Below are 24,933 nucleotides of genomic sequence, written 5' to 3'. Positions count from 1 at the left end.
GTGTGTCTCATCTGGTTATCTGCTGTCCGCCCCTTGTTGTCAAGCAAAATATGCCCCTACTTACAGAGCAGAATTTACGGACTGCAGAAGTGGGGGTGTGTTTCTTCACTGCCTGCCCATACAAGTCAATGGAGACGGGAGAAGGTAGCAGGAGCAAAGTCAGTAACACAGGCAGATGCCAAAGCAGCTTCCTGGTAAGTGTTATGTCTCACCCCAGTGCTGGATTCTCAGCTTCAGTGCTCATTACTGCTGTATAATCGCTTCCATAATGCAGTTTCTATATATGTGATAGACAGAGATAGGAGAGAAGGATTCTCCTCTTCTCCCAGTGTGCAGTGTAAGGAAGATATGATAGTAGCTAGGCTACACCCACTAGATCAGAGAAAACTGAGAATTAGAGATAGAGTCTGCAGAGGGAAAAACTGCTAAATAATGTAGAATACAAGTCATATAATAGCCAGAAATAGTGTTATTCCTCATGTACACACATATGACAGTCCCAGTCTTCTTGGGTATGATGCCACAAGGTTTGCACACCTGGATTTAAGGATTTTCTGCCATTCTTCTCTGCAGATCCTGTCAAGCTCTGTCAGGTTGGATGGGGACTGTCAGTTGACAGCCATTTTCAGGTCTCTCCAGAGATGTTTGATTTGGTTCAAGTCAGGGCTCTGGCTGGGCCACTCAAGGAGATATACAGAGTTGTCCCTAAATCACTCCTAATGTTGTCTTGGCTGTGTGCTTAGGGTCATTGTCTTGTTGGAAGGTGAACATTCGGCCCAGTCTGACGTCCAGAGCACTCTGGATCAGGTTTTCATTAACAATATCTCTGTACTTTGCTTCATTCATCTTTCCCTCAACCCTGACCAGTCTCCTTGTTCCACTCACTGAAAAACAGCCCCACAGAATGATGTTACCACCACCATGCTTCACTGTAGGGATGGTATTGGGCAGGTGATGAGTAGTGCCTGATTTCCTCCAGACATGACGCTTAGAATTGAGGCCTAAAAATTAAAACTTAGTTTCATCAGAACATTGGATCTTGGTTCCCAAAGTCTGAGGGTCCTTTAGGGGCTTTTTTGCAAACTCCAGATGGGCTTTCATGTGCCTTTCCTTAGGAGAGACTTCTTTCTGGCTACTCTGCCATAAAGCCCAGATTGGTGGAGTGCTGTAATGATGATTGACCATCTGGATTTTTCTCCCATCTGCACACAGGATCTTTGGAGCTCAGCCATAGTGATTATTCAGTTCTTGGTCACCTCTCTTACCAAGGCCCTTCTCCCCTGATTACTTGGTTTGGTGGGACGGCCAGCTCTAGGAAGAGTCCTGGTTGTTCGAAACTTCTTCCATTTAAGATTTAAGAAGGCCACTGTGCTCTTGGGAACTTTCAATTTTCAGATTTTTTTTGTACTGTTATCCAGAGCTGTGCCTCCATGAAATACTATCTTTAACATCTACCTCTACCTGTCTTCCCTCCTCATGGGTTGTTTTTTTTGTCAGCTGTGAGACCTTGTATAGACAGGGGTGTGTCTTTCCAAATCATGTCCAATCAAATGAATTTACCACAGGTGGACTCCAATCAAGGTGTAGAAACATTTCAAAGATGATCTAGAGAAATGGGAGGTCACCAGAGCTAAATTTTAAGCATCATAGTAAGGGGTCTGAATATGTTATGTTCATGCAAAATTTGAGGTTTTTCAATTTTAATAAATTCGCAAAAATGTTGAAAATTCTGTTTTCACTTTGTCATTATGGGGTATTAAGTGCAGAATGATAGGGAAAAACGTTTTTTTTTTTATTTTAGAACAAGGCCTTAACATAGCAAAATGTGAAAAAATGTAAAAGGTCTGAAGTCTTTCCGAATGTAAACCGTAAACCCCATTCTAGAGTAGAGATTAATCTATTCTCCAGAAAGAACTTCATTGGTAATGCAAATTATGTTCCTGCCATTTCATTGTGCTTACATGCAGAAAATTTAATTGTGGAGAAGGGTATTTAAGACTCTGACAAAAGAAAAAGCAGAGTAAGGTACTACATAAGTCATCCGTAGATCTAGTAATTTCTTCATTTACTATTTAAAAGGTGTGTTTTAAACATCTACAATCATTGACTTGTAAAGAGTAGACCGGTTCTGAAATCTTTGAGCCATATTTATAGTGGAAGTGCAGATGTGGCCTTTAAAATTATATATAAGTATGTCATTCATTTTGGATAATGCTTGCACTGCAGATTAGCTCTGCTCCATTAGGGAACATTTATAATCTTTGGCTTCAGTTTAGCTACATTGTATATTGAATCTGAACTAGTCTGAAATCTACCTTCAGTGTTAGTCCACTCACAATGGAATGTTATCTGCAGTTTTTAGGTACTCTCCAGGGTTGTTTTGTGACTTAATAGCAGGCCAGTTCCTTTTGAGAAGATTCACCACTGTACCAAGTCATCTCCACTTGGAGACCATGGCTCTCACCTATCCCTAAAGCCTTAGAAAGAATAAATTCCAAAAACTATTAATTGAAATTCTTTGTGTTGTCTTTTGCCCTCTTATGGTTCAATATGTATGCATATTTTCTACAAGGAGTAAATAATTATCATTCAAATTTGGTCAGTTGGTTGATCGTCATCTACATCTTTGTATGACAATTGCTGCCTGACAAAGAAAGGATTTTTCTGGCATATCCATAAGGGATTTTGGCCCCTGTACTAACTCCCTGATGAACCAAGTCTCCTACTTGTGGAAACCTGTTGGAAAATGGTTTACTAGATATATGAGGGTCTATCAGCAGACACTAGGGGCAAGTAGGAAAAGGTTTATTTTCGGGGCAGCACCTAGTACCCGGGTCTGAAATCCAATAGACGAGGAATTCCTTGGTCTTCACACTGAACCTCCTGCAAGTCGCAGTTCCTGGGATACTCCCCAAATGACAGCTGGGCTGCAGGTGAGGAAGTACAACGGAGAGAGGGATAAGCCGAGGTCTATTATATGCAGAGTTCAGTACACAGGAGTGGAAAGATCAGCTGTGGTCAGTCATATGCAGAGTTCGGTGCCCTTTGTAGATAATGCCACAGTGCCCTCTGTAAATATTGCCACATTGCCCTCTGTAGATAGTGCCACACTGCCCTCTGTAGATAGTGCCACATTGCCCTCTGTAGATAGTGCCACAGTGCCCTCTGTAGATAGTGCTACAGTGCCCTCTGTAAATACTGCCACAGTGTCCTCTGTAGATATCGCCACAGTGCCCACTGTAGATAATGCCACACTGCTCTCTGTAAATAATGCCACATTGTCTTCTGTAAATAATGCCACAGTGCTCTCTGTTGATACTTCCACAGTGCCCTCTGTAGTTAGTGCCACACTGCCCTCTGTAAATAGTGTCACAGTGCCCTCTGTAGATAACTGTAGATAATGCCACAGTGCCCTCTGTAGATAGTGCCACACTGCCCTCTGTAGATAGCGCTACCCCCTCCCCAGGTAGATAGTGCCATTGGGACTCCCTCTAGGAGTGAAATCCCCAGCCAGAGCATAGGCGGGGAATTCCGCTCCTAGAGGGAACCCCTGATGTCACTGTACATATATAGGCAGTGTCGTCAGGGGCTACTACTGGCGCGGAATCCCCTGCCAGAGCATTGGCAATGGGGATTCCGCTCCAGGAGTAGCCAATGACGTCACTGTCCATATATTAAAGCAGTGCTGTGCCTGGGGATTCCTTGGGGAAGCGGAGGAGCTCCCTCTGCTCCTCCGCTCTGAACTAATGCTTTAGCAGGGACCTGACTGTACCCTGCTTCAGCATTGGGTTCAACTGTATCTGATTCCTTACAGTTGACAGCGGGACTTACCCCCAGCCACCCGGGACAGCGGGACACCACCCAGAATTCGGGACTGTCCCGCTAATTCCGGGATGGTTGGGAGGTCCCCCGGGGGAATGTAGCACTATCTACAGGGGGTGTGTGTGGGACGATATCTACAGGGGGTTGCACTATCTACAGTGGGCTGTGTGGCCATTGCTCACCTACCACCAATGATCCAGAGTGGGAAAGGGACTGCGCCTCTTCATGACGTCATGAAGTAGCGCCGGTGCATTCCTCCTTCGGTTTGCTCTCTTCTGAAGCTAGGGTGCCCCGCGGGCCGCAGATGACACCACAAGTGGTCCGCGGGCTGCGTGTTTAAAATACCTGACCTAGGGCTTCATTTAGAGACATTTAGTTCCCTCAGCCTAAATACGTACAGCTATCCAACCCTTATTTTCCTACACACTTAACATTGCTTATGGTACTTTATGATGGACATTCTGGTGAGGTGTTTATATTCTTTTTTTCTACATTTATTTTTAATATAAGGTTATATTGAGCCCTGGTCTGACAGATCACACATTTAAGATTTGGCTTCGAGCTGGGCGATATAGGGTTGGTCATTTCTGCAGTGATACTGCTTGGATGCAGGGTGTGGCGGAGCTCTCGGCTCCTACGGATCTTCCAGTGGCAACTTATTGGCAGACACACTACCTGTTTTCCCTTCCTGAGCCTAATGCCTATGCTCATAAGCAAACTCCATTTTAATCCCTATGCTGACATACTGGCCATACTCAGCGGACATTATCAAATATCTCTAAATTGCTTCTTTCACCTGGTGAAGGACATGTATCTCCTCATATACAGAAATGGGAGAGGGAGAACAGAGGGAGGAGATCATGCTTTTAGCTCACAAAATATCAATTAGCAATGCATATCAAGATACTAACTTTAAGATCCTCTTGGGATGGTACAGAAACCCACATGTTCTACACAAAATGTTCCCAGATGTCTCGTCGCTCTGCCGGCGATATAGAACAGAGGAAGGGACTCCTACATATTTTCTGGAGTTGTGACAAACTCAGGCCTTTTTGGACTGAGGTCCAAGACATTATTCATGAAATTACAGGATGGTCCTTGGGTGATGATCCTGAATGGATCCTTCTCAATCATCAGAATGTTTCACTGGAAAATCATACACGTTCGCTGGTCAGACATTTATTAAATGCAGCCTGTTGGAGATTCTCTGAGCCCCCATCTATTTGACAATGGCTTTGACAATGGCTTGAGCGCATTAATGAGATCCAGAGGATGGAAGATCTTCTTCATTCCTCGCTTGAACGCTCAGTTCAGTTTAGAAACGCTTGGTTCTACTGGTATATCTTTACCACATCAGCCAGGTATCTGGAGATTTTGGGTGCATCTGTGGGAGTTAGATCTGGGGGTGGCTGACTGTGGAGGGGGAAGAGGAGTTTTTCTTTTCTTTTTTCCTCCCTTCTGTCTCCCATCTTTTCTGATTCATATCTGCTTTTTCTAAGGGCCTGTTCACATCAGTGTTGCCCTTCCATTGAGGGGTTCCGTCTGAGGTTTCCGTCAGGTTAACCCCTCAACAGAATGGCAAATGGAAACCTTAGCTTCTGTTTCCCTCCCCATTGATCTCAATGGTGACGGAAACTTTGTGAATTGTTTCCGTTGGTCACCGTTGTGACAGGGTTCCGTTGTTTTGACCTGCGCTATTGGTTCCGTCAAAACAAAGGAACCCTGTCACAAATGAAAAGCATTAACAACGTTTCCGTCACCATTGAGCTCAATGGTGAGGGAAACGGAAGCTACGGTTTCTGCTTCCTTTTCCGTCGAGGGGTTAACCTAACGGAAACCTCAGACGGAACTCCTCAACGGAAGGGCAATGCTGATGTGAACGGGCCCTATTGTGTTTTTTTCCCGGTATAGTCACAGGACAAGGAGTTCCTTCGACAACATTTGCAGGTCCATTTCTTATAGCGACTGTATTCGTTATGTAAATATACGTGTCATATATTGCTATGACATATATAACTATGCTACTTGGTGTATTGTTATTATATGGATTGCTGTTAATTGACCTGGTACAGATGATTACGACCCAATCTCCTGTGGAGTTTGGATCGGATTGTACTCTTCCCCCTTTCCCTTCTTTTCTTCTGTATCCCATTTCTTCCTTTACTATATGTTTCGATAATGTACCTATGGGTAATACAGACCCATTAGAACCCTATGTGCCACCCTGGAGTTCGTGCACATGTCATTGCCGTGTGCATGAGCCCTATATTTGCAACAAGCATACCATAAAATTTGTTTACTCATTTTCCCTTTGTCTAATATTAAATTTTGTTTAAATATTCAGAAGCATTAAGTGTAATCAAAAATTGTAACAAGAGGGATTTTATTAAAGCAAGAAAAAGCTTTCTCAAAGCCCTATATTATTTTTAGTGCCATTGCTCACAATTCTTCTGAAAGGAAACTGCCTAAAAACAGGTCTTGTATATTAACTGTTATATAACCAATAGATTGGAAATAACGCACTAGGCTATTTTTAAATAGTTGCAAATTGTGTATTGCAGAAAGGTATAACATTTAAATGTAAATCATCTTGATTTGAAAATAGAACTTTTAAATGAAATTCCTTCAGGTTTGCATGACAAATGTTGCTTGCCACAAATAGTCCTATTTGTATGTGTGCTCTATAAAGGAAATTGAAGATCATTCTGGAATAAAGTCAGGACATTTGGAGTGAAATATGTTTTCTTAAAAAAAATATTTCTAGGAGGTTAATCGAGCATCAAAGTTGTGCAAATGCTGTGTAAAGGAAAAACACTTTGAATTTCAGACTCATCAATAAAGTTATATGCAAATTTTAAAGTTGTGAATGTTATAAAGAATCTCACAAAATGATCAGTTACTATGCAGAGACATGTAAATGTAATATGATTAGCAATATCATAATCAGAATGTGTAATTAATTATTAATTTCGCATAATTTAGATGTACAATCAAACAAGTTTAATTTTCTTTATCAAAGATCAAGACATTAGATGAGGTTATTGCTGCATAGGCATATTAACAAAAATCCTAGGGGAATACAAAGATCTACATACGGGAATTGCTGTCAAACTCTGGTGAGGTGGACATGACCCATGAGATGTCTGGAAGTTCTTCTGCGATTTTGAAGGGTGTGACCCTTGTCCATCTATGTATAGCTGTTGAGAATGTTCAATTAAATGCCTTTAACCCCTTAAGGACCGAGCCATTTTTCATTTTCATTTTTCACTTCCCGCCTTCCAAGAGCCATAACTTTTTTATTTTTACATCACTAGAGTGATATAAGGGCTTATTATTTGCGAGAGGAGTTGTAGTTTCTAATGGCACCATTTAATGTACCATATAATGGGAAACTGAAAGAAAAATTGTGGGCTGAAATTGGAAAAAACTGTGATTCCTACATTTTTTTTATTTTTTTTTACGGCTTTCACCGTGTGGTAAAAACAACAACTGAACTTTATTCTGCGGGTCAATACGATTATGGCAATACCACATTTATATAGTTTTTTTTATATTTTACTACTTTTAGGGCATGTTCAGACGTGGTGGAGTTTTTCCGCTGCAAATGTTGGTGCAGATTTGGGGCATTTACACAACGAATCTGCACCAACATTTGCATACTTGACAGGTAATTCAGACGTTGCAGAAATCACAGCGGACTTGCCACAGATTTCAGTTTTAGCATTGTAAAGGCTGAAATATGCAGTGAAATTCTACTTCTTCTCCGCAACAGACAGTGCATGCTCCGGACAGAAAATTCTGCACCGCAGCCTATGGTCCGCAGCGGAGTTTTCCGCAATGTCTGAACAAACTTGCCTAAAAATGTATTGAAACAAATGTAAAAAACGGCCGCTGGAGAATTCTACTGCGGACTGTCCGCAGCGGAATTCCTAAAGCAATTCCGCCACGTGTGAACATGCCCTTAAAAAGAAAAAAAATTTTGTTTCATCACATTCCGAAAGCCAAAGCTTTTTTATTTTTCCGTGGATTGAGCGGTGTGGGGGCTTATTTTTTGTGCGACGAGCTGTAGTTTTTATTGGTACTTACAAATTTTGGATCACTTCTTCTTAATTTTTTTTTGCGAGCTTAAGTGCCCAAACAAAAAATATCGATTTTGGCGGTTGAAATTTTTTGATTTTTACTGCGTTCGCCGTGCGCGTTAAATAATGGTATATTGTAATAGTTCAGACTTTTACAGACGCAGCGATACCAATATTGATTTTTTTTTGATTTTTTTTTACATCCCTTTAGAGGAAAAATATGAAAAGGGGGTTTTCAAACTTTTTTTTCACCATCTACTTTCAGAGACACGGCTTAACAGAGGCAGACAAAAGGCAGCCCTGGGGGCCTTCATTAGGCCCCCGGGCTGCCATGACAACCACTGGCACTCTCCAATCGCGGTGTGGGGGTGCTGCTGAGCGGTCGGAGGGGCCGCCCCTCTCTCTATAACGCCTCAGATGCTGCGGTCGCGATTGACCGTAGCATTTGAGGGGTTAACCTCCCAGGAACAGTGCGATCGCTGTTCCCGGCCGTTATTCTGGGCTGTCAGCTGTAAAACACAGCTGACACCCGCAGGTCATGGAGGGTGCTCAGCCCGTGAGCGCCCTCCATACTTCCCTATGAAACTTATCATGTTTGTATTCTCTTTAGAAGACTGGTATTTCTACGAGTTTGGGCGTACTGTCACGCCTGTGGGGTATGTGGACCCACTAGGCAGCTCCGCCAAAGCGGAGTAGCAGATGGCCAAATGACAGTCAATAACAGTCTCTAGGGTAAAAATACTTGGGGAGATGATCTGGCACATACTCGGAGTAGCAGACACATGGTCTAGCAGACACTAGGCACAGATGATGCTTGGCGTGGCAGATAACACTGGTTGTGGTAGACGACACTAGACGTGGGAGACAGGAGTGGAAGTAGCAGATGACACTGGACGTGTGACAGATGAGACATACACGACTCCAACAATAGACTTCGGCTCAGGAACAAACACAGCAACAGGATACGGGAAGAGGGATACGGGAACACTGGAAGCAGGATACAACTAAGGGACCATTTGCTTAGACTAACATGGGAATACAACAACAACAAAGCTCAGGCAAGATGTGGAAGGGCAGAGCCCTTTTTATAGACCAGGGTGATCTGGGGATTGGTTATGGAACTTTTTACTAGTGAGCGCGCTGGCCCTTTAAGGCTGGGGATGAGCACGCACCCTAGTGCTGGGGTCTCCAGGGAGGGAGACGCTGGCATGAACTCAGAGGACTGCGGTTGTGGCCAACAGGAGGTGAGAGAAGGCGACGATCCACGACCACGGTCGTTACAGTGCCCCACCTTACGCCCCGCTTCTTGGGTCCAGAGCATGAGAGAAACTTTTTCATGAGGCTACGGGCATTAAGGTTTTCTTCCGGCTCCCAAGACCTCTCCTCAGGACCAAACCCTTTCCAGTCCACCAGATAGAAAGTCTTTCCTCCTACGCTCGTGTAGTCCAGAATCTCCTTCACCTCGAAGACATCAGAGGAACCGCTGAGAGCAACTGCAGAACTAGGAGATTTACTATAGCGGTTCAGAACCACAGGTTTAGGATGGACAAATGGAAGAAGTTGGGAATCCTGTGAGTAGGAGGCAGCCGAAGCTTAAAGGACACAGTGTGTATTCGTTTCTAGACTTCGAAAGGGTTGAGGAATTTGGAAGCAAATTTGTGAAAAGGCATCTTGAGACAAATGTTTCTTGAGGATAGCCTGACCTTGACTCTGGGAGAAAATTTGAGGAACTTTTCTTTTTCTATCGGAGAGGCTGCAGGGCAGTACAGCGGTGTGTGCTGGCATCTCTGGGGAGGGAGATGCCGGCATGAACTCAGAGGTCTGCGGTCGCGGCAGCCGGGAGGTGAGACAAGGCGGCGGTCCGCAACCATGGCCGTTACAGCGTTGTGCATCATGCCGCTATTTAGTATAAAGTATTTATTTTGTATTTATTTCCTGCATTTTGGTCTGCTTGGTGGAGGTTGCAAAATCAAACAGGTATTTCTCTTCTCTTCATTGGGTGTCCCATAGTGACGCTTGTTGATTGGGATATGCTACAAATTTCAGCGCATCACTGGTGAGCGGAAAAAAGGGAAAGACTGAAAAAGGGAAAGACTATTCAAGTACTGATGCCGAGTAAGATAAGAGGCCAAAGAGTGTAGAAGGACTGATAATTGCCACAGATGAGAAATGCGCAACAAATTAGGAAAAAGATTGAGTTGGGTGCAAGGAGAAGCCTCTTTGCAATTTGTATATAGTGAAAGGAACTATGGCTGAAACAGAGAGTGATGTTGAAAACGTAATGACCCAGAGAGAGGTATCAAGAGGTTCAATCGAGACTGACTGTATGGGCACGACCAGACGTGGCGGAATTGCTGTGGAATTCCGCTGCAGACAGTCCGCAGTGGAATTCTCCAGCGGCCGTTTTTTACAGTTGTTTCAATACATTTTCTGGCAAGTCAGTTCAGACGATGCGGAAAACTCCGCTGCGGACCATAGGCTGCGGTGCGGAATTTTCCCTCCGCAGCATGCACTGACTGTTGCGGAGAAGAAGTGGAATTTCACTGCGGATTTCAGCCTTTGCAATGCAAAAACTGAAATCTGTGGCAAGTCCGCTGTGATTTCTGCAATGTCTGAATTACCTGTCAAATATGCAAATGCTGGTGCAGATTTGTTGCGTAAATGCCCCAAATCTGCACCAACATTTGCAGCTGAAAACCTCCACCACGTCTGGCCGTGCCCTTAGGGTATGTTCACCCGCTGAGTCAAAAACGTCTGAAAATACGGAGCTGTTTTCAAGGGAAAGCAGCTCCTGATTTTCAGAAGTTTTTTAAGCCACTCGCGATTTTCACTTTGTTTTTCGTTGCGTTTTTTGCGGCCGTTTTTGGAGCTGTTTTCCATAGAGTCAATGAAAAACGGCTCCAAACACGTCCTAAGAAGTGACCTGCACTTCTTTTTCGCGGCCATTTTTTAAGCGGCTGTTTTTCAAAACGGAGCGTAAAAAAGCGTCCCCTCGGAACATAACGCCGTTTTTCCCATTGAAATCAATAGGCAGATGTTTTGAGGCGTTCTGCTTCCGATTTTTCGGCAGTTTTTCGGGCATTTACGGCCCGAAAAACGTCTGAAAATAGGCCGTGTGAACATACCCTTAAAGTTTATAGTAACTAAGTCACTGTGTTTCTGAAGCGTATTTTGAAGCTTTTTTTAAGTGTTTTTTGAGGCGTATTTTAAAAGCGTTTTTTGTAGTGTCAATGGAAAGTCAGCTTGTAAAACGTTTCAAGAAGTGACATGTCACTATTTTTTAAAAAGCAGAGTTTTATGAATATGTATCACTACACGAAACACAGTGTATATCCCATTGAAATCAATGGTAAACTGTTTTCAGGCGTATTTAAAGTGTATTTTGTTGTCTAATGCGATCGTCTTATGCTCCAAAATATGCCTGAAAATAAGCTTTGTGATCATGCCCTAAGGGACATGCCAACAGTTAAAGGGATTGTCCAGGATTAGAAAAACATGGCTGCTTTCTTACAGAAACAGCGCCACTCGTGTCCTTGGGTTGTTTCTGGTATTGCAGCTCAGCTCCTGAAGTGAAGGGGGTTAAGCTGTAGTACCACACACAACCTATGGACAGTTGTTGCGCTGTTTCTGGTAGGAAGCAGCCATGTTTTTCTAATCCTGGACAACTCATTTAAGAGAAGAGAGATGAGTTGCGCATGTTCTGGACTTTGCTGTTAAGGTATAGTGGGGGCATGAAACAGAGCAAGGAAGGGTTACCAATATGACTAGTGCTATGAAACTCCCTCTCCTTTATGTACACAACTGGCTAGGGAATCTAAAAGCCACCATAAATTTTAACTTAATGGTAGATCCTGATGAAAGATGGCAAGCCATCAGCAGGAGATGGAAATATTATCCAAGGGCAACCATCAAGGTAATGCATCCTACTTACAGATGTCATGGGTTCAGCCAGTAGTTGGTTGAGTTCACGCGTCAAGATGATATGTAGAAAACAAATTCACTTGAGAGGGTCTAAAAAGATCTGATAGCTCAGGGATAAGACCTGCCTAATGTGACACTACATGCAAAGAATCATGGCTGTAGTTTCAGAACCTTTGAAAAAGCACATAGGGTTGATCACATTGGAGCAGATAAGTTATGTAAATGCTGCACTCAGATGAGATCTTGGGAGATCAAGATAGCATTTAATTTTAGTAAAGTTAAATTTAAAGAGAGTCTCAAAGAAAGAAAATCCTTATGGACATTCCACGAGGTCTGGCTGCATCTGGTACAGAGAATAGACCTTCTACTATAAACATATTCACATTGCTGCATTTTGAACACATGGGGGACAAGAGTATACAATTTATTTGCTGTTTAAGAACATGGATGTTTATGCCTATGACCTATACACTGATAATTCTCAGTAAAATAATAACCTGCATTAGTGTTAAAATGGAGATAGAAATGTGAGTCAGTTCAGTATAATTAGCAGCTGCTAGATTTTATAATTGGGAGCCATAATTCAGCCCTTATTTACTTTATCATTACACACGAATGACATCTCCAATTCATTACCATGACCTCTTTTAGATTATACTCTGATTTATAATGTAACGAGAAAGTGAAATGACAAACCATAATTATGTGTAGTGCACATGCAGTCAATAGATACCACAAAACCATTACTGAGATAGAAGTACAACAGAGATTGGCTCTCACTAATCCTTGTCTGAAAGAGCTTACAGTCTAAGATTAACCCCATTTTTGCCATAAGCTGTGATGACATAAAAAATTATTTAATTCCATTACAAAAACATCCTGAGTTATTTTGTTAAGTTCCACAGTATTTATCATAGTACTGCATATTTATAATAGTAAAACAGAGAGTAGTAAAGTTATTTAAGGTAATTGCCTGCTTTATAAACCTTTTTTCAAATACCCCATTAGGGAATTATGAATTAATAGAAGGGGTCCCCCATTCAGAACTCTCATCTATTATCCAGAGTACAGAGATGCTACAAAGAGTGACTTTCCCTTTGCAGGACTTGGCATATTCCTGCATAACACGGAACACCCAATGATTTCAATGGCCACCTTGCAATACTTTATTTCCCCTGTGGGGTTCTGCAGGGGAATTCAGCATTTACTGCAGTGTTTCCCAACATATTTCCGCTGATTGCTGGGTGTCTCAGCACCTGGACAACTTGTGTTCAGCTTATTTTCAGGAAACCATTCTGACAAAAAGGGATTCTAAAAGTCTGACTATACTTTTAATGTGAGCTCAAAGGTCATTCATGTTTTAGCATTTTAACAGAAGGCAAAAATAGTGTTTAAGATGTTTTGATCAGGCATGTTTGCTCTTGTAATCTGCATTCTGGGAAGCATAGTCTTCCCATCAGGGACAAAACAGTAATCTGATTTAGGAAACGCTAACTGTCCATTAAAGGAGGTCAGCTATGTTTTTAGGGGAGTGTCTCTCGACAAGTTTGACAATTAATATCAGTGACACCCAGCAAACTGTGAATGCTACTCTGATCAATGCAAGATTAGTAACGCAATCTATGGGCAAGTGTGAATAAACCATATATCAGAATTTAAACCAAGAAACTCCTGTGCCACAGGTAGTAGCTCTTCTCACTAAACTAACTGGTGCTGCTGGACAGCTCCACTGTTGACTTTGTTGTCTAGTTTCTCTTGACTTTTGTCTCTCTGGTTTCTTTGCCTTGATTGCCTGATTGGTCTTACCCTTTTGGCTCACTTTATAAGCCTAGCCCTTGCACTTCCTAATTGCCAGACTATTGAGCTTACTACATGTAGTCTATTTCCTCTCTGTCTCATGCTAAATCTATTGCTGCTCATCTGTGTACCAAACTATTTGGGTAGTTTCCTGACCACATCTCGTCCTCACACTTCAACCGATTACCACTTATCGGTTTACCGAACATGGACTGTAATTTGACTACTCTTGTTTTTTTCCCCTTCCTGACAAATTGTTTCAGCTACTGGACTCCGAATCTGCTACAGACCTTGTACCATATAATAATTTAATAATTTCTGGAAACAATGCAGGGTTCCGTTATACTGTAGCTCTAACGGCTAGAAGGAACTGTATAAGCAGCTCACAGGTGAACTGTCTCGATATTCATAACATATAGTAGGAATCCATCAAATGTCAACTATGAGAAACTACCAGTTCTGATGAGTCACCAAGAAGAAATCATATCCAGCAAAAGGTCAAGACACCAAGTTGCAAACATAATAGTATTGGAGGTCCCGGTGCTCTGTACAATTTTATCCATCTATCCACTTGCAGTAGTTACTGTTAGGCTGGGTTCACACAACCTATTTTCAGACGTAAACGAGGCGTATTATGCCTCGTTTTACGTCTGAAAATAAGGCTACAATACGTCGGCAAACATCTGCCCATTCATTTGAATGGGTTTGCCGACGTACTGTGCCGACGACCTGTCATTTACGCGTCATCGTCTGACAGCTGTCAAACGACGACGCGTAAAAATACAGCCTCGTCAAAAGAAGAGCAGGACACTTCTTTCAGATGTAATTTGAGCCGTTCTTCATTGAACTCAATGAAGCACAGCTCTAAATTTACGGCTGTCAGAGAAGCTTCGCAAAATGCGAGGAGGAGCAATTACGTCTGAAACGAGGCAGCTGTTTTCTCCTGAAAACAGCCTGTCATTTCAGAAGTAAAAGCCTGCTACCGTGTGCACATACCCTAAGATTTGCCTAGTCACCTGTTCTATATAACTACATTTATTTCGGATTCTGTGAAAGCTTATTATAGAATGCTTACTATGACACTTGCCTTTGAGCTATAGGTTGTCCCTGCAGTTACTGTAAGTTAGACAGTTGCCAACAGAACCCAAGCGTTGTAGTGCTTTAAAGTGTAGCTAAATGTTTGACAAATTTCTGACATGATATAGTGACATGTCAGAAGTTTGGATTGGTGGGGGTCCGAGCACTGAGACCCCCAACAATCAGTAGAAAGAAGCAGCTAAAGCGCTCAGCCGCTTCATGTCTGTTCGGCTTTTTCTAGAAAGCCGATGTATCGAAGTACGGGCTCATACACTTTCTATTGAGTCCGTACACTGATACATTTATTTCCAGAAAAAGCCAAACAGACACGGAAGCGGCTGAGCGCTCACACGAGCGTTTCAGCTGCTTCGTTCTAGCTATTGGTGAGGGTCTCAGTGCTTGGACCACCACCAATCCAAACTTCTGACATGTCACTTACAGTAACGACAGGGACAACCTATACAACTTTGCTGGTTGATTTCACTGACATTTGTTTATAGTTTTGCTTTCAAATCTCCTTTAAAACGTCTAAACTTATGTTATCAAGGCGTGTTATAATAGTAGAGATCCCACTCTTTTAGATAAAACTGATTACTACATACTTCACTAGTCATTGGCTTTGGTAGACATGAGAGTGTCCACTGAAGACAAGTGACATCAATCATTCTGTTCATTTTGTGCAAAAGAAGACCACAAGAAATGCTTTGTAATGGGAAATCTTCAATGGGTTTGTCTCAAGTTGACCTGCAAATATTTTACTACTTTATGCATCACTATCAAAAAAAATAATTGCTTAGTAAATGCAGGCAACTGACCTCTCTGGATCACGTTGATTTAATACTTTAATAAACCATAATTATATTACTTAATACTGTAAAGGGCCGCTAATTATCATGCATTTCTTTTGTCTCTGCCTTTTCAAAGATATATGTAACATAATAAAAGTATAGAGAAATATACTCAACCCTTGCTACCCCTTCTCAACCCTTCTGCATCTACGCTCTCCCTTTTTTTCTTTAGGGTAAGCTCAACAATGATTGTGCCCTTTATCGGAGGCATGCCTGCAAAAAAAAGGCTGCAACTGTATAATTTTTTTGACGGATCCATCATGTACAGTTAGTATACAATTATATATGATTGACGTCTTTTTTTATAGAGGTGAAGATTTTTGGTGTTTTCTTTTTCTTCAGACAGATCTAAACATATACTATGCAAATGTGTGCCCATACGTTTGGATATGTCTACCATTAATTTTACATAAAGCAAATGTATACTTAAAAGTTTTTGTGGTATCATGTTGTTTTAAATGCATAGTAGCTGTCAAGATTTGATCCAAGAAACTCTTCTGTTCCAGGTAGAAGACTACTTACTCAGCTACCTGAGATGCTGGACAGCTCCCTGTCCAGTATCAGTGTTCAGTTTTACCCAGGTCTGATAGGTAACAGCTGATTACTTATTACCGCTGATCACAGGGGGTAAAGCATGAGAGTCTAAGCAGCAAGATCTCCTGTGATCAGTTCAGGGCCAGATTATGGGAAGATCAAACTTCATCTGGCCCTGGATTAGTTTATTGTCTTGGCACAAAGCTAGTAAAAAAAAAAAAGATCACTTTATACATATATAAGTAATAGGCTGGGTTCACACGAGCATGTTCGGTCCGTAATGGACGGAACGTATTTCGGCCGTAAGTCCCGGACCGAACACACTGCAGGGAGCCTGGCTCCTAGCATCATAGTTATGTACGACGCTAGGAGTCCCTGCCTCTCCGTGGAACTACTGTCCCGTACTGAAAACATGATTACAGTACGGGACAGTTGTCCCGCAGCAAGGCAGGGACTCCTAGCATCGTGCATAACTATGATGCTAGGAGCCCGGCTCCCTGCAGTGTGTTTGGTTCGGGAATTGCGGCCGAAATACGTTCCGTCCATTACGGACGTAACATGCTCGTGTGAACCCAGCCTTAGTGGAAGAAAAAAAAGCAATAATGATAAAGTTGCTTGGAATTGTAAAGTGTTCCATGTCACACATAAATATTAAATTGCTATACAAAATATGTTCTATTTGAAATGTTTGGAAGTTGGAACAACTTTTGCATTACTGACACTGAATTGATTCAATAATTACAGGTTATGACGGCGCCATTCCAAAAACAAGTAGTTATTAAGACTATCTTTTATGCGCACAGTGAAATATTAGCTCATAAACTTCTGTACAGCACAGTTCAATCACTAAAAATATATTAATATCAATAGCAATATTGTAACATGAAATCATTATAAATCTATGGCAAAAACCATTGCAGGGAAAAATTATTTCCCTAATTTTTATGAATTTATTATTCAAATAAGTGCAACAAAATGCAGGTTTGAATGTTCGTAAAGAGTTTTTGTCATCATGAAGATATATTTTTAGATAGAAATGTGCATATTAAACATATTGGATTGTAATTCCCTGAACTGTGATAAATCTGAAGATATGTGATTACATTGCTCCACTTTTACATAAAGCTTCTACAAGACTGTGATTAAACAAGTGTACAGATATGCTGGCGTAAACATAATGAAAAAATTGTTATTATGACGAAACGCTAGGTTTTCAACTACTGTTTAATAGTTTTACAAATGGTAATAATGTTTAATATGAAGGTATGAAAGACAAATATTATAAAAGCTCACACATATGACAAGGGTTTAGGCCCTGCCCCTGTACGGCAAAACATGAAGTCCTTACAGTTTTGTGTTATGGACCTGCAGACACCCTGTGTGCCGGCATATGGGACCTAAATGTGGCTGTGTATTCTTTACAAGCAGTAATACTTTTAGGGTATGCCATGAATTTTTAAATGAAAATGGGGCACACAAAGGTACGACATGGGCCCATAGTAAGCTATAAAATGTAATGTTATACAACACAAATTCCTGATAGTGCCGAATGCATGAAGTCTAAATGCTGTTACAACCATTATGGAAGAGAAAAACCTTTCCCAGTATCCTGATAATCCTTATAGGTTTGAGTTGTAATGCTCTCTATAGTGCAAGGACTGCTTTACCTCTATACTAGCTGAAGTTTTAGGGTTCAGTCACACGCGTCACATTTTGTTGCAGAAATTTCTCCAAATGAAAATCTGTTCAATTTATTTGAATTGAATTTGCCAAAATCCATGCACCTGCTGTAGAAACAACCCCATTCAGATGAATAGAACTGATTTTCAGTCCCAGAAATTCCTGCAACAAAATCTGATGTAACCAATAGTGCAAGATGCTAAAGAGACACTTGAGCAGATCTATCAAAGTGTTTACACCAGTTTCCTAGTGTAAATACATTAAAAAGAATATGGATTAAGACGTACACCAGAATTCCCTCTGCTTCAGAGTTGCAAGGAATGCGGTTTATTACCTATAATTCTCCGACCAGGTTGGTCTTCAAAGTTGCATAAAAAGCGACTCATTTACTATAAATTTCTGACTAGGCGTTGTTTTTGGCCTGTGCCACATTCATTAGCAGGGCATTCAAATGTGAGACGCACGCCACAAAAGAAAGTTAGTGGTGCACCAATTGCACTGTGCCCCCCGTATTAATACATTTTAGATCTGCTAAGTTACAGAAATATCAGACAGGGATCACCACCACCATTCATTCATGATTTTTATTTGGGAGGCAATGTGTATATATAGTAGGTATGCCACTATATAAATATATTTCATGTTTTGGAATAATTGCCCCATGGAAAAAGTATTGGTTCAATGATCATTTTAGAGCACATTGACCATGGAGTTGATCATGTATATACCATCATATAGCACTGAAAACATAATTGTTCTGTCAAAACAATGCAGGAGTTTTCAAAGTGGACTTTGCATTGTTGAGATGGGAGAACTTCAAAAAATACAAAAATTAAATCTAAACTTAATTTAGTTTGCGACTTATACTGGACTTCTTCTTGAAATGTGAGTCCTACCTTTGTGATGTTTTCTTGTATTTTCTCCTGGAAGAAAAAAAAATCAAAACATGAAGTCTGGGAGAATCTCTTAATAATAGATGTTGTCTCTCACGCTTATGAAAAAGTGATTGTTCCGAGGATGGAGGATGGGTAGTGATTAACAACCAGCTATGAAATCAGCTGGATGTACAGCTACAAAACTGTGAACAGGTAAATATCAGGTTTTGATAAATTGCAAATGATACGGGTAAATTGTGCTGCTCTGGCAGGAGATGAAACCAATTAACACATTCGGAATGAAATGAATGAGCTATGGTGATGAGTAAGGGCTTGTTGAGGCAAGCGTTGTTAAAAATTTTGCTCACACTGGGTCTCATCCGTGAAAAGAAAATTGAGCTGATGTGAACTGCTATGTCTGTTTTACCACATAGTTCTCATAAGTGCACCTTAATTGGCACCTAAATGCATTGGTATATGAAGCAAGGTGGTTTTATTGGCAGTAATAAAAATATTTTCTTCAACTTGGGTGCACTTCCTTATATGTGTAGCCTGTGATCCTTATGATGCTCTTAGATCAGGTTATTAGACACGTGATCGGCCAGGATTTGCGCCCTCTTATTATACACATGTGCGCTAGGTGACCACTTTTTAATTACTTTGTAATTCTTCTAAAGATTCATGTTTGGGTAGAGAAGGGTGGATGAAATCAATTTTGAGAATTTTGAATCTTCTGTGTTAGCAGGTTACCTGCAAGTCGGCCGAGCATTCATGTTTTCTCAATAAGGAGGAAGCTGCTGTCAGAAACCTCTGGCAACAGCTTATCTCCGTACAAGCAAAACGATCGAACATGTTGAAATCCAGCAGCCCAATCCTTATCTTCCCTGACATCAGCAATCGGGGGAACAGTCGGGACACTGCCATACACATTGAATGGACGGTCAGTGGGATCGGACGACATTCATCTAATGTGTATGGCCGCTTTAAATCCCTGTCCTTTCTCGTGATTCCTAAACTGGATTTCTGGCTGCTTATTTTCCAAAGAATCCCATTCAAAATCCTTCCATTAACATACAAAGTTCTCTACAACCTGGAATTCCCTATGGGCTGACATTATGGAAATATTCTCCCCTAAACGCAATCCTTTGAGGGAAAAAGGATTCTGTAATAAGGCAAAAATGGAGCATGCCCCAAATTTTTATTGGATTCCATTGTAATCAGGAAAAAAAAAATGGTATGAAATCAGAGGCATAAGGAGGTACAGAATTCTATGTGTGCTGTATCACAGCTCTGTACAACTCAGAGCTTGTAGGAAGCTATAATACGTCCGTGTGCATGAGGCCTTACACCGTATAAATTACTGTAGTGCGACATAACAAGTATGCAAAGCAATATCTAGACGCAATCATTTTTTTTTTATTTCAAATTATTGCAATTAAAAAACAGTTTTGTGTAATCTAACAGAGAAATTTTATATTTAATCCTGGGATAACCCCTTTAACAATCATCAGTTGCTTATAACATGCAATGGCCTATTTACTTTTCCATTTTGTATGATTCTGTTGCTGAGAGGGTTTACTAGACCCCTTAAAGGCAAACCTCACAAAATATAGTGGTTGAATGTTGAACTTTGCATCTTCACATGTTTCTCTGGACACACATTGGGCCTTTTATATAAAAAGTGCCTTACAGAAAAAAAAAATATACCTTGCTGTCATAGTAACCAATAAGAGATCAGCTTTCATTTCTTCAGCTGCTCAGGAAATATAAAAGCTGCATTGTTATTGGTTTCTATAGGCAACATGGCCAGTTTTCTGTTAGACATGTCTGATAAATTAGGCTTCATGTTTACAATGAGGCACAAGGCTCAGATGTATATAAGTAATCTCACAATTACATAAAATATGTGCCACTAATGATACATGCTTGAGGTTGTGCTTATCCTGGGGCTCTGAAGCCTAAGGAGGCCCAAAAGGTACCTCTGCCTCATATGACCAAAGACCAGTACTATAAACATGGTAGCCCTGTTACAGATTTTGCAGTGGGTCCCAGGACTTCCAACTTACCCCTCTTTGTTCTGATATCAATTGACTACTGGAAGCCATACGTGAGGCAACACTGGGCATTTTTGTTTGTAAAGATTGCTTCTAAGGTTGTAGTACTTTCTGACAGCGGTTTATACGGAAGTAACAAATCGACCCCCTCACTTTATTTGTACTCCTTAGATGCCTGTAATATCTGACGGGTTAGAAGGCCAGGATCGGATGAATTTCTCATGTCAGCTTTTGTTGCAGGAGCGCAGCTGTTATCCACAGCCATGCTACTGTGGGTAATCCCGTGGGCACAGCTTTTACGGGCTGCACCCGGCTTTCGAGGTGAGCAATAGATTTTATGCCTGTTTTATGCCAGTAAATACTCCCACAGACCAAATGCAACAAGCTGACATAACCATTAATAAAAGAAGGGACAGTAGATAGGACTGCAGTATGCCTGACAATGTAGCGGAAAGATGACAGGAAGAAGGGAAATCACAATGATGAGTTGGGTCAAATGACAAATACCTCTGCTACATTTATTTGTGGCTTTTGAAAATAAATTTTTTATTCCTAAAATTAAATCATAATGAACAGATAAAATGAAGTTCTGCGGTTGGCAAATTTTGCCTAAAACACGAAAGGAAACAAAACGAGAGGATTTTGCTGCCAACACTTTTTGGTCTTATATAAACAGGAGGCTGATAGCAGAAAAATGTTGATACATTTATCAAAGTAGAAGAGGAGCAATCTTTAGTTGATCATATCCCTTTCACATGCTCACAATTTGGGACATGAATGACAGAGAAAAAGCAGGAACATAGCTATCGAACTAAATTTAATTTTGAAAAAATAAAGGAATGCAATATATTGATCAAATGTTCTTACTGTTGCCATTTTGGCAAAAATATCCAAACTTTGACTATCATATTAAATTCTGACATATTCATATATGGCTAATTTTAAAGGAAATTTTCCGCTTTGCACATTCCTACAGTACCTGTTAGATAGGACTATTGATAATAATCTGATCACAAAGTGTCAAACTCCTGGACCCTAAGCAATCAGCTATTATCCATGGGAAAAGCCTGAAATAAGTGTTAAATTTACCTGCAGCGCCATCACAGGAGAAATTAAGCATCACGCGGTGCTTATTCTTTTGTCATTGTGTGCTGCAGGATAGGTTCTCCAGAGCGAGACAAGCTCTCCACTCTGGCCCAAACATGAGGATTCATAAAAGGGTTTATGGAAATGGCTTTTCTAAACTGGACATCCCCTTTAAGGCTTTTATACTATTTCTCTTAGCCAGACCCTAGTGTATGAAAAATACATGTACATTGCATGATCAATGTAATAATTGCACAGTCATTCAAATGTTTTATGTGCTATCAATCCATTATATATGGCTTGAATAAAACACAAATAGTAAATTGGAAGATGATGATGATGATAAAGGAACAATATGTATACAGTATGTTAAATCATATTGTTTAGCCCTCATATTATTAGTATTTAAAAATATCAATAATGAGAATTTTTTTATATATGAAAAGGCATATTAAGCTCCACAACATTGTAGACATTTTAGGCTCTGTTCACATTTCGGGCATACAGGGGTTCCATTAGTTCCATTTGACATCACAGCGCTGTGTGCAGCACTCTTCTTACCATGAAAAATGCTGGAACTCCAACAGACCCCAATAAAGTCAATGGGATCCATATTTGAATCCATAGAAACTGACAGATTTGTCATAGCGGTCATAACTCCATTATAAAAAGAATCCATCCAGCAAGTGTGAACGAAGCCTTAGATAAATTATGAATTACCAACATGTGAAAGTCTATTTAATTTAACACCAATTTTTATATTTTAATGCAGCAATGATTCATGTGTTTTCCTGTTTAATATTTTGTTTAATACAAAATACATGACTTACAATATAACAATGGTCTCAGGTTCCTCAGGAACACTGTGTTGTGTTTTTATTAATTGTATAATGCCTGGCTGACTATTTGTAATGACAGTTTATCATTTATGTTGCTTTTATAGTATAAAAGTTGTCTTGCTATCAAACTTAAATGCCTGCAACTAAGGTTCTTCAATGCACAGCTTCTAAAAAAAAGTATTTGTTGGCCTGTCTTTTCCCATGTTCTGGATATTAACCAAGCACAGCAGATCTAAATCAGAAAATATTTATCTCCACATGGGTGTAGCCTTAGGGCATGGCCACACGTGGCGGAATTCTTCCGCAAATGTCCGCATCAATGCCGCACAGAATCTGCGTTGCAGATTCTGTTGCGGATCTGCCCAAAATAGGCAATAATTTTTTGCGGACTAGCTGCTGCGTATTGAGGCGAAAGTACTTCCCTTCTCTCTATCAGTGCAGGATAGAGAGAAGGGACAGCACTTTCCCTAGTGAAAGTAAAAGAATTTCATACTTACCGGCCGTTGTCTTGGTGACGTGTCCCTCTTTCGGCATCCAGCCCGACCTCCCTGGATTACGCGGCAGTCCATGTGACCGCTGCAGCCTGTGAATGGCTGCAGCCGTCACTTAGACTGAAACGTCATCCTGGGAGGCCGGACTGGAGGAAGAAGCAGGGAGTTCTCGGCAAGTAGGAACTTCTATTTTTTTTACAGGTTGATGTATATTGTGATCGGTAGTCACTGTCCAGGGTGCAGAAACAGTTACTGCCGATCGCTTAACTCTTTCAGCACCCTGGACAGTGACTATTTACTGACGTTGCCTAGCAACGCTCACGTAATTACGGGTGCACACACGTAGTCACCCGTAATTATGGGTGCACACACGTAGTCACCCGTAATTACGGGAGCCCCATTGACTTCCTCAGTTTGGCTGTAGACCTAGAAATACATAGGTCCAGCCAGAATGAAGAAATGCCATGTTAGTAAAACCAATACGCTCCACAGCACACATAACATCTACATTACATCTGCAGACTTCATTGCGGAACTTAGAATCTCCATTGAAGTCAATGGAGAAATTCCGCAATGAGTCCGCAAACAGTCCGCCACACCTCCGCAACAACCATTGTATGCTGCGGACACCAAATTCCGCACCGCAGCCTATGCTCCGCAGCGGAATTGTCCGCAACGTGCAAATGAACCCAACCACAAAACTGTGGAAGGCAATGGAGAAACGGGTCCGCTGCGATTTCCGCTGCGGAGTGTCCGCAGCGGAATTCCAGAGCAATTCCGCTACGTGTGGCCATGCCCTTAAAGCAAACCTACAGATGTAGCCATCTTTAGCTTGATATTTAACGCAGTGTCAGAAAACTTTAACTTGACGTTTTCATTAGCTTTTGTTGTGTGATATCAAGCCTCAGCAAGTTGTCAGGGTCAAGATAAACTTGGCTACATCTGTATTCTTACAAAAGGCAAATCACTCTTTAGGGAGCTTTATATGTACAGATGTAGCCAAGTTTATCTTGACTCTGATAACTTGCTGCAGTGTGATATCACACAACAAAAGCCATTCAAAAGTCAGTGAAAAAGTCAAGTAAAAGTTTATTGACACTGTGTAAATGACTTAGAAGTCAAGATAAACTTGGCTACATCTGTAGTGCAATATTTTTCATTCCCTCTGCTGGTTTCTCCCTCCATGTTTGTTGAGTAGGCGGGATTTCCTGGTGTGATGTCAGAGCTGTGCTGTGTGCTCTAAGCCAATCAGATGTCTCTGCCTGTTCCTTCTCCTCCCCTTTATCCTCATATGGCTATATGGAAACGTTAAATGGAAACTGAAGCTGCATCCCCCTACTCCCTGTCATCTCTGCTTACTGTAATAATCTAGACAGACATTTTTTGACTGAGAAGTTTGAAAATTTACAGAGAACCTGCATGCAAGGAAAGGGTTGCTGGAAATTAAGGAATATGCAGCTAACCTTAAGTAAAATATATTACCAAGTTTTATATATTTCAAATATAAAAAATATAATTAGTATAGGTATACTTTAAATAATATATGTACCACCTCCCCCCCCCCCGTACCTATCCGTCACATACCATTCTGTCTACTATGTCAGTTGTGCAATTATCATGAAATACAATCTGTCCACTGCCTCTTTATGAAAGGAAGGGAGGAATTTTATATATGGCAATATATCATATGTAACCTCCGGTTTCTTCTCTAAACTTTAATTTTAAAAGTAGAATTTATTAAGTAACCATTGTAAGGGCTCGTCCACACATAGCGGAATTGCTGCGTATTTTCCGTCCAGAATTGTGGATGGAAAATATGCAGCAGGATAC

At 41.0% G+C, this 24,933-nt stretch overlaps 1 protein-coding gene across 6 annotated transcripts in view; it reads right to left on the bottom strand.

Moving 5' to 3' along the window:
* PDE1C (phosphodiesterase 1C) overlaps positions 1-24,933 on the bottom strand; it is an 851,320-nt gene that overhangs the window by 424,579 nt on the left and 401,808 nt on the right. For 3 of the 6 annotated variants that reach the window (XM_075826960.1, XM_075826956.1, XM_075826957.1), the window contains one exon: positions 18,655-18,681. The exons of the other annotated variants lie outside the window; for them this stretch is intronic. In XM_075826960.1, coding sequence (XP_075683075.1) covers positions 18,655-18,681 — 27 coding nt within the window. The remainder of the gene's footprint in view (positions 1-18,654; positions 18,682-24,933) is intronic. 6 annotated transcript variants of the gene reach the window in all.

The sequence above is a fragment of the Rhinoderma darwinii genome, chromosome 5 (genome assembly GCF_050947455.1).
Source record: "Rhinoderma darwinii isolate aRhiDar2 chromosome 5, aRhiDar2.hap1, whole genome shotgun sequence".
NCBI classification, from domain to species: domain Eukaryota; kingdom Metazoa; phylum Chordata; class Amphibia; order Anura; family Rhinodermatidae; genus Rhinoderma; species Rhinoderma darwinii.
The sequence above is the reverse complement of the archived record's forward strand: the minus strand, read 5'-3'. Positions and strand labels throughout refer to the sequence as shown.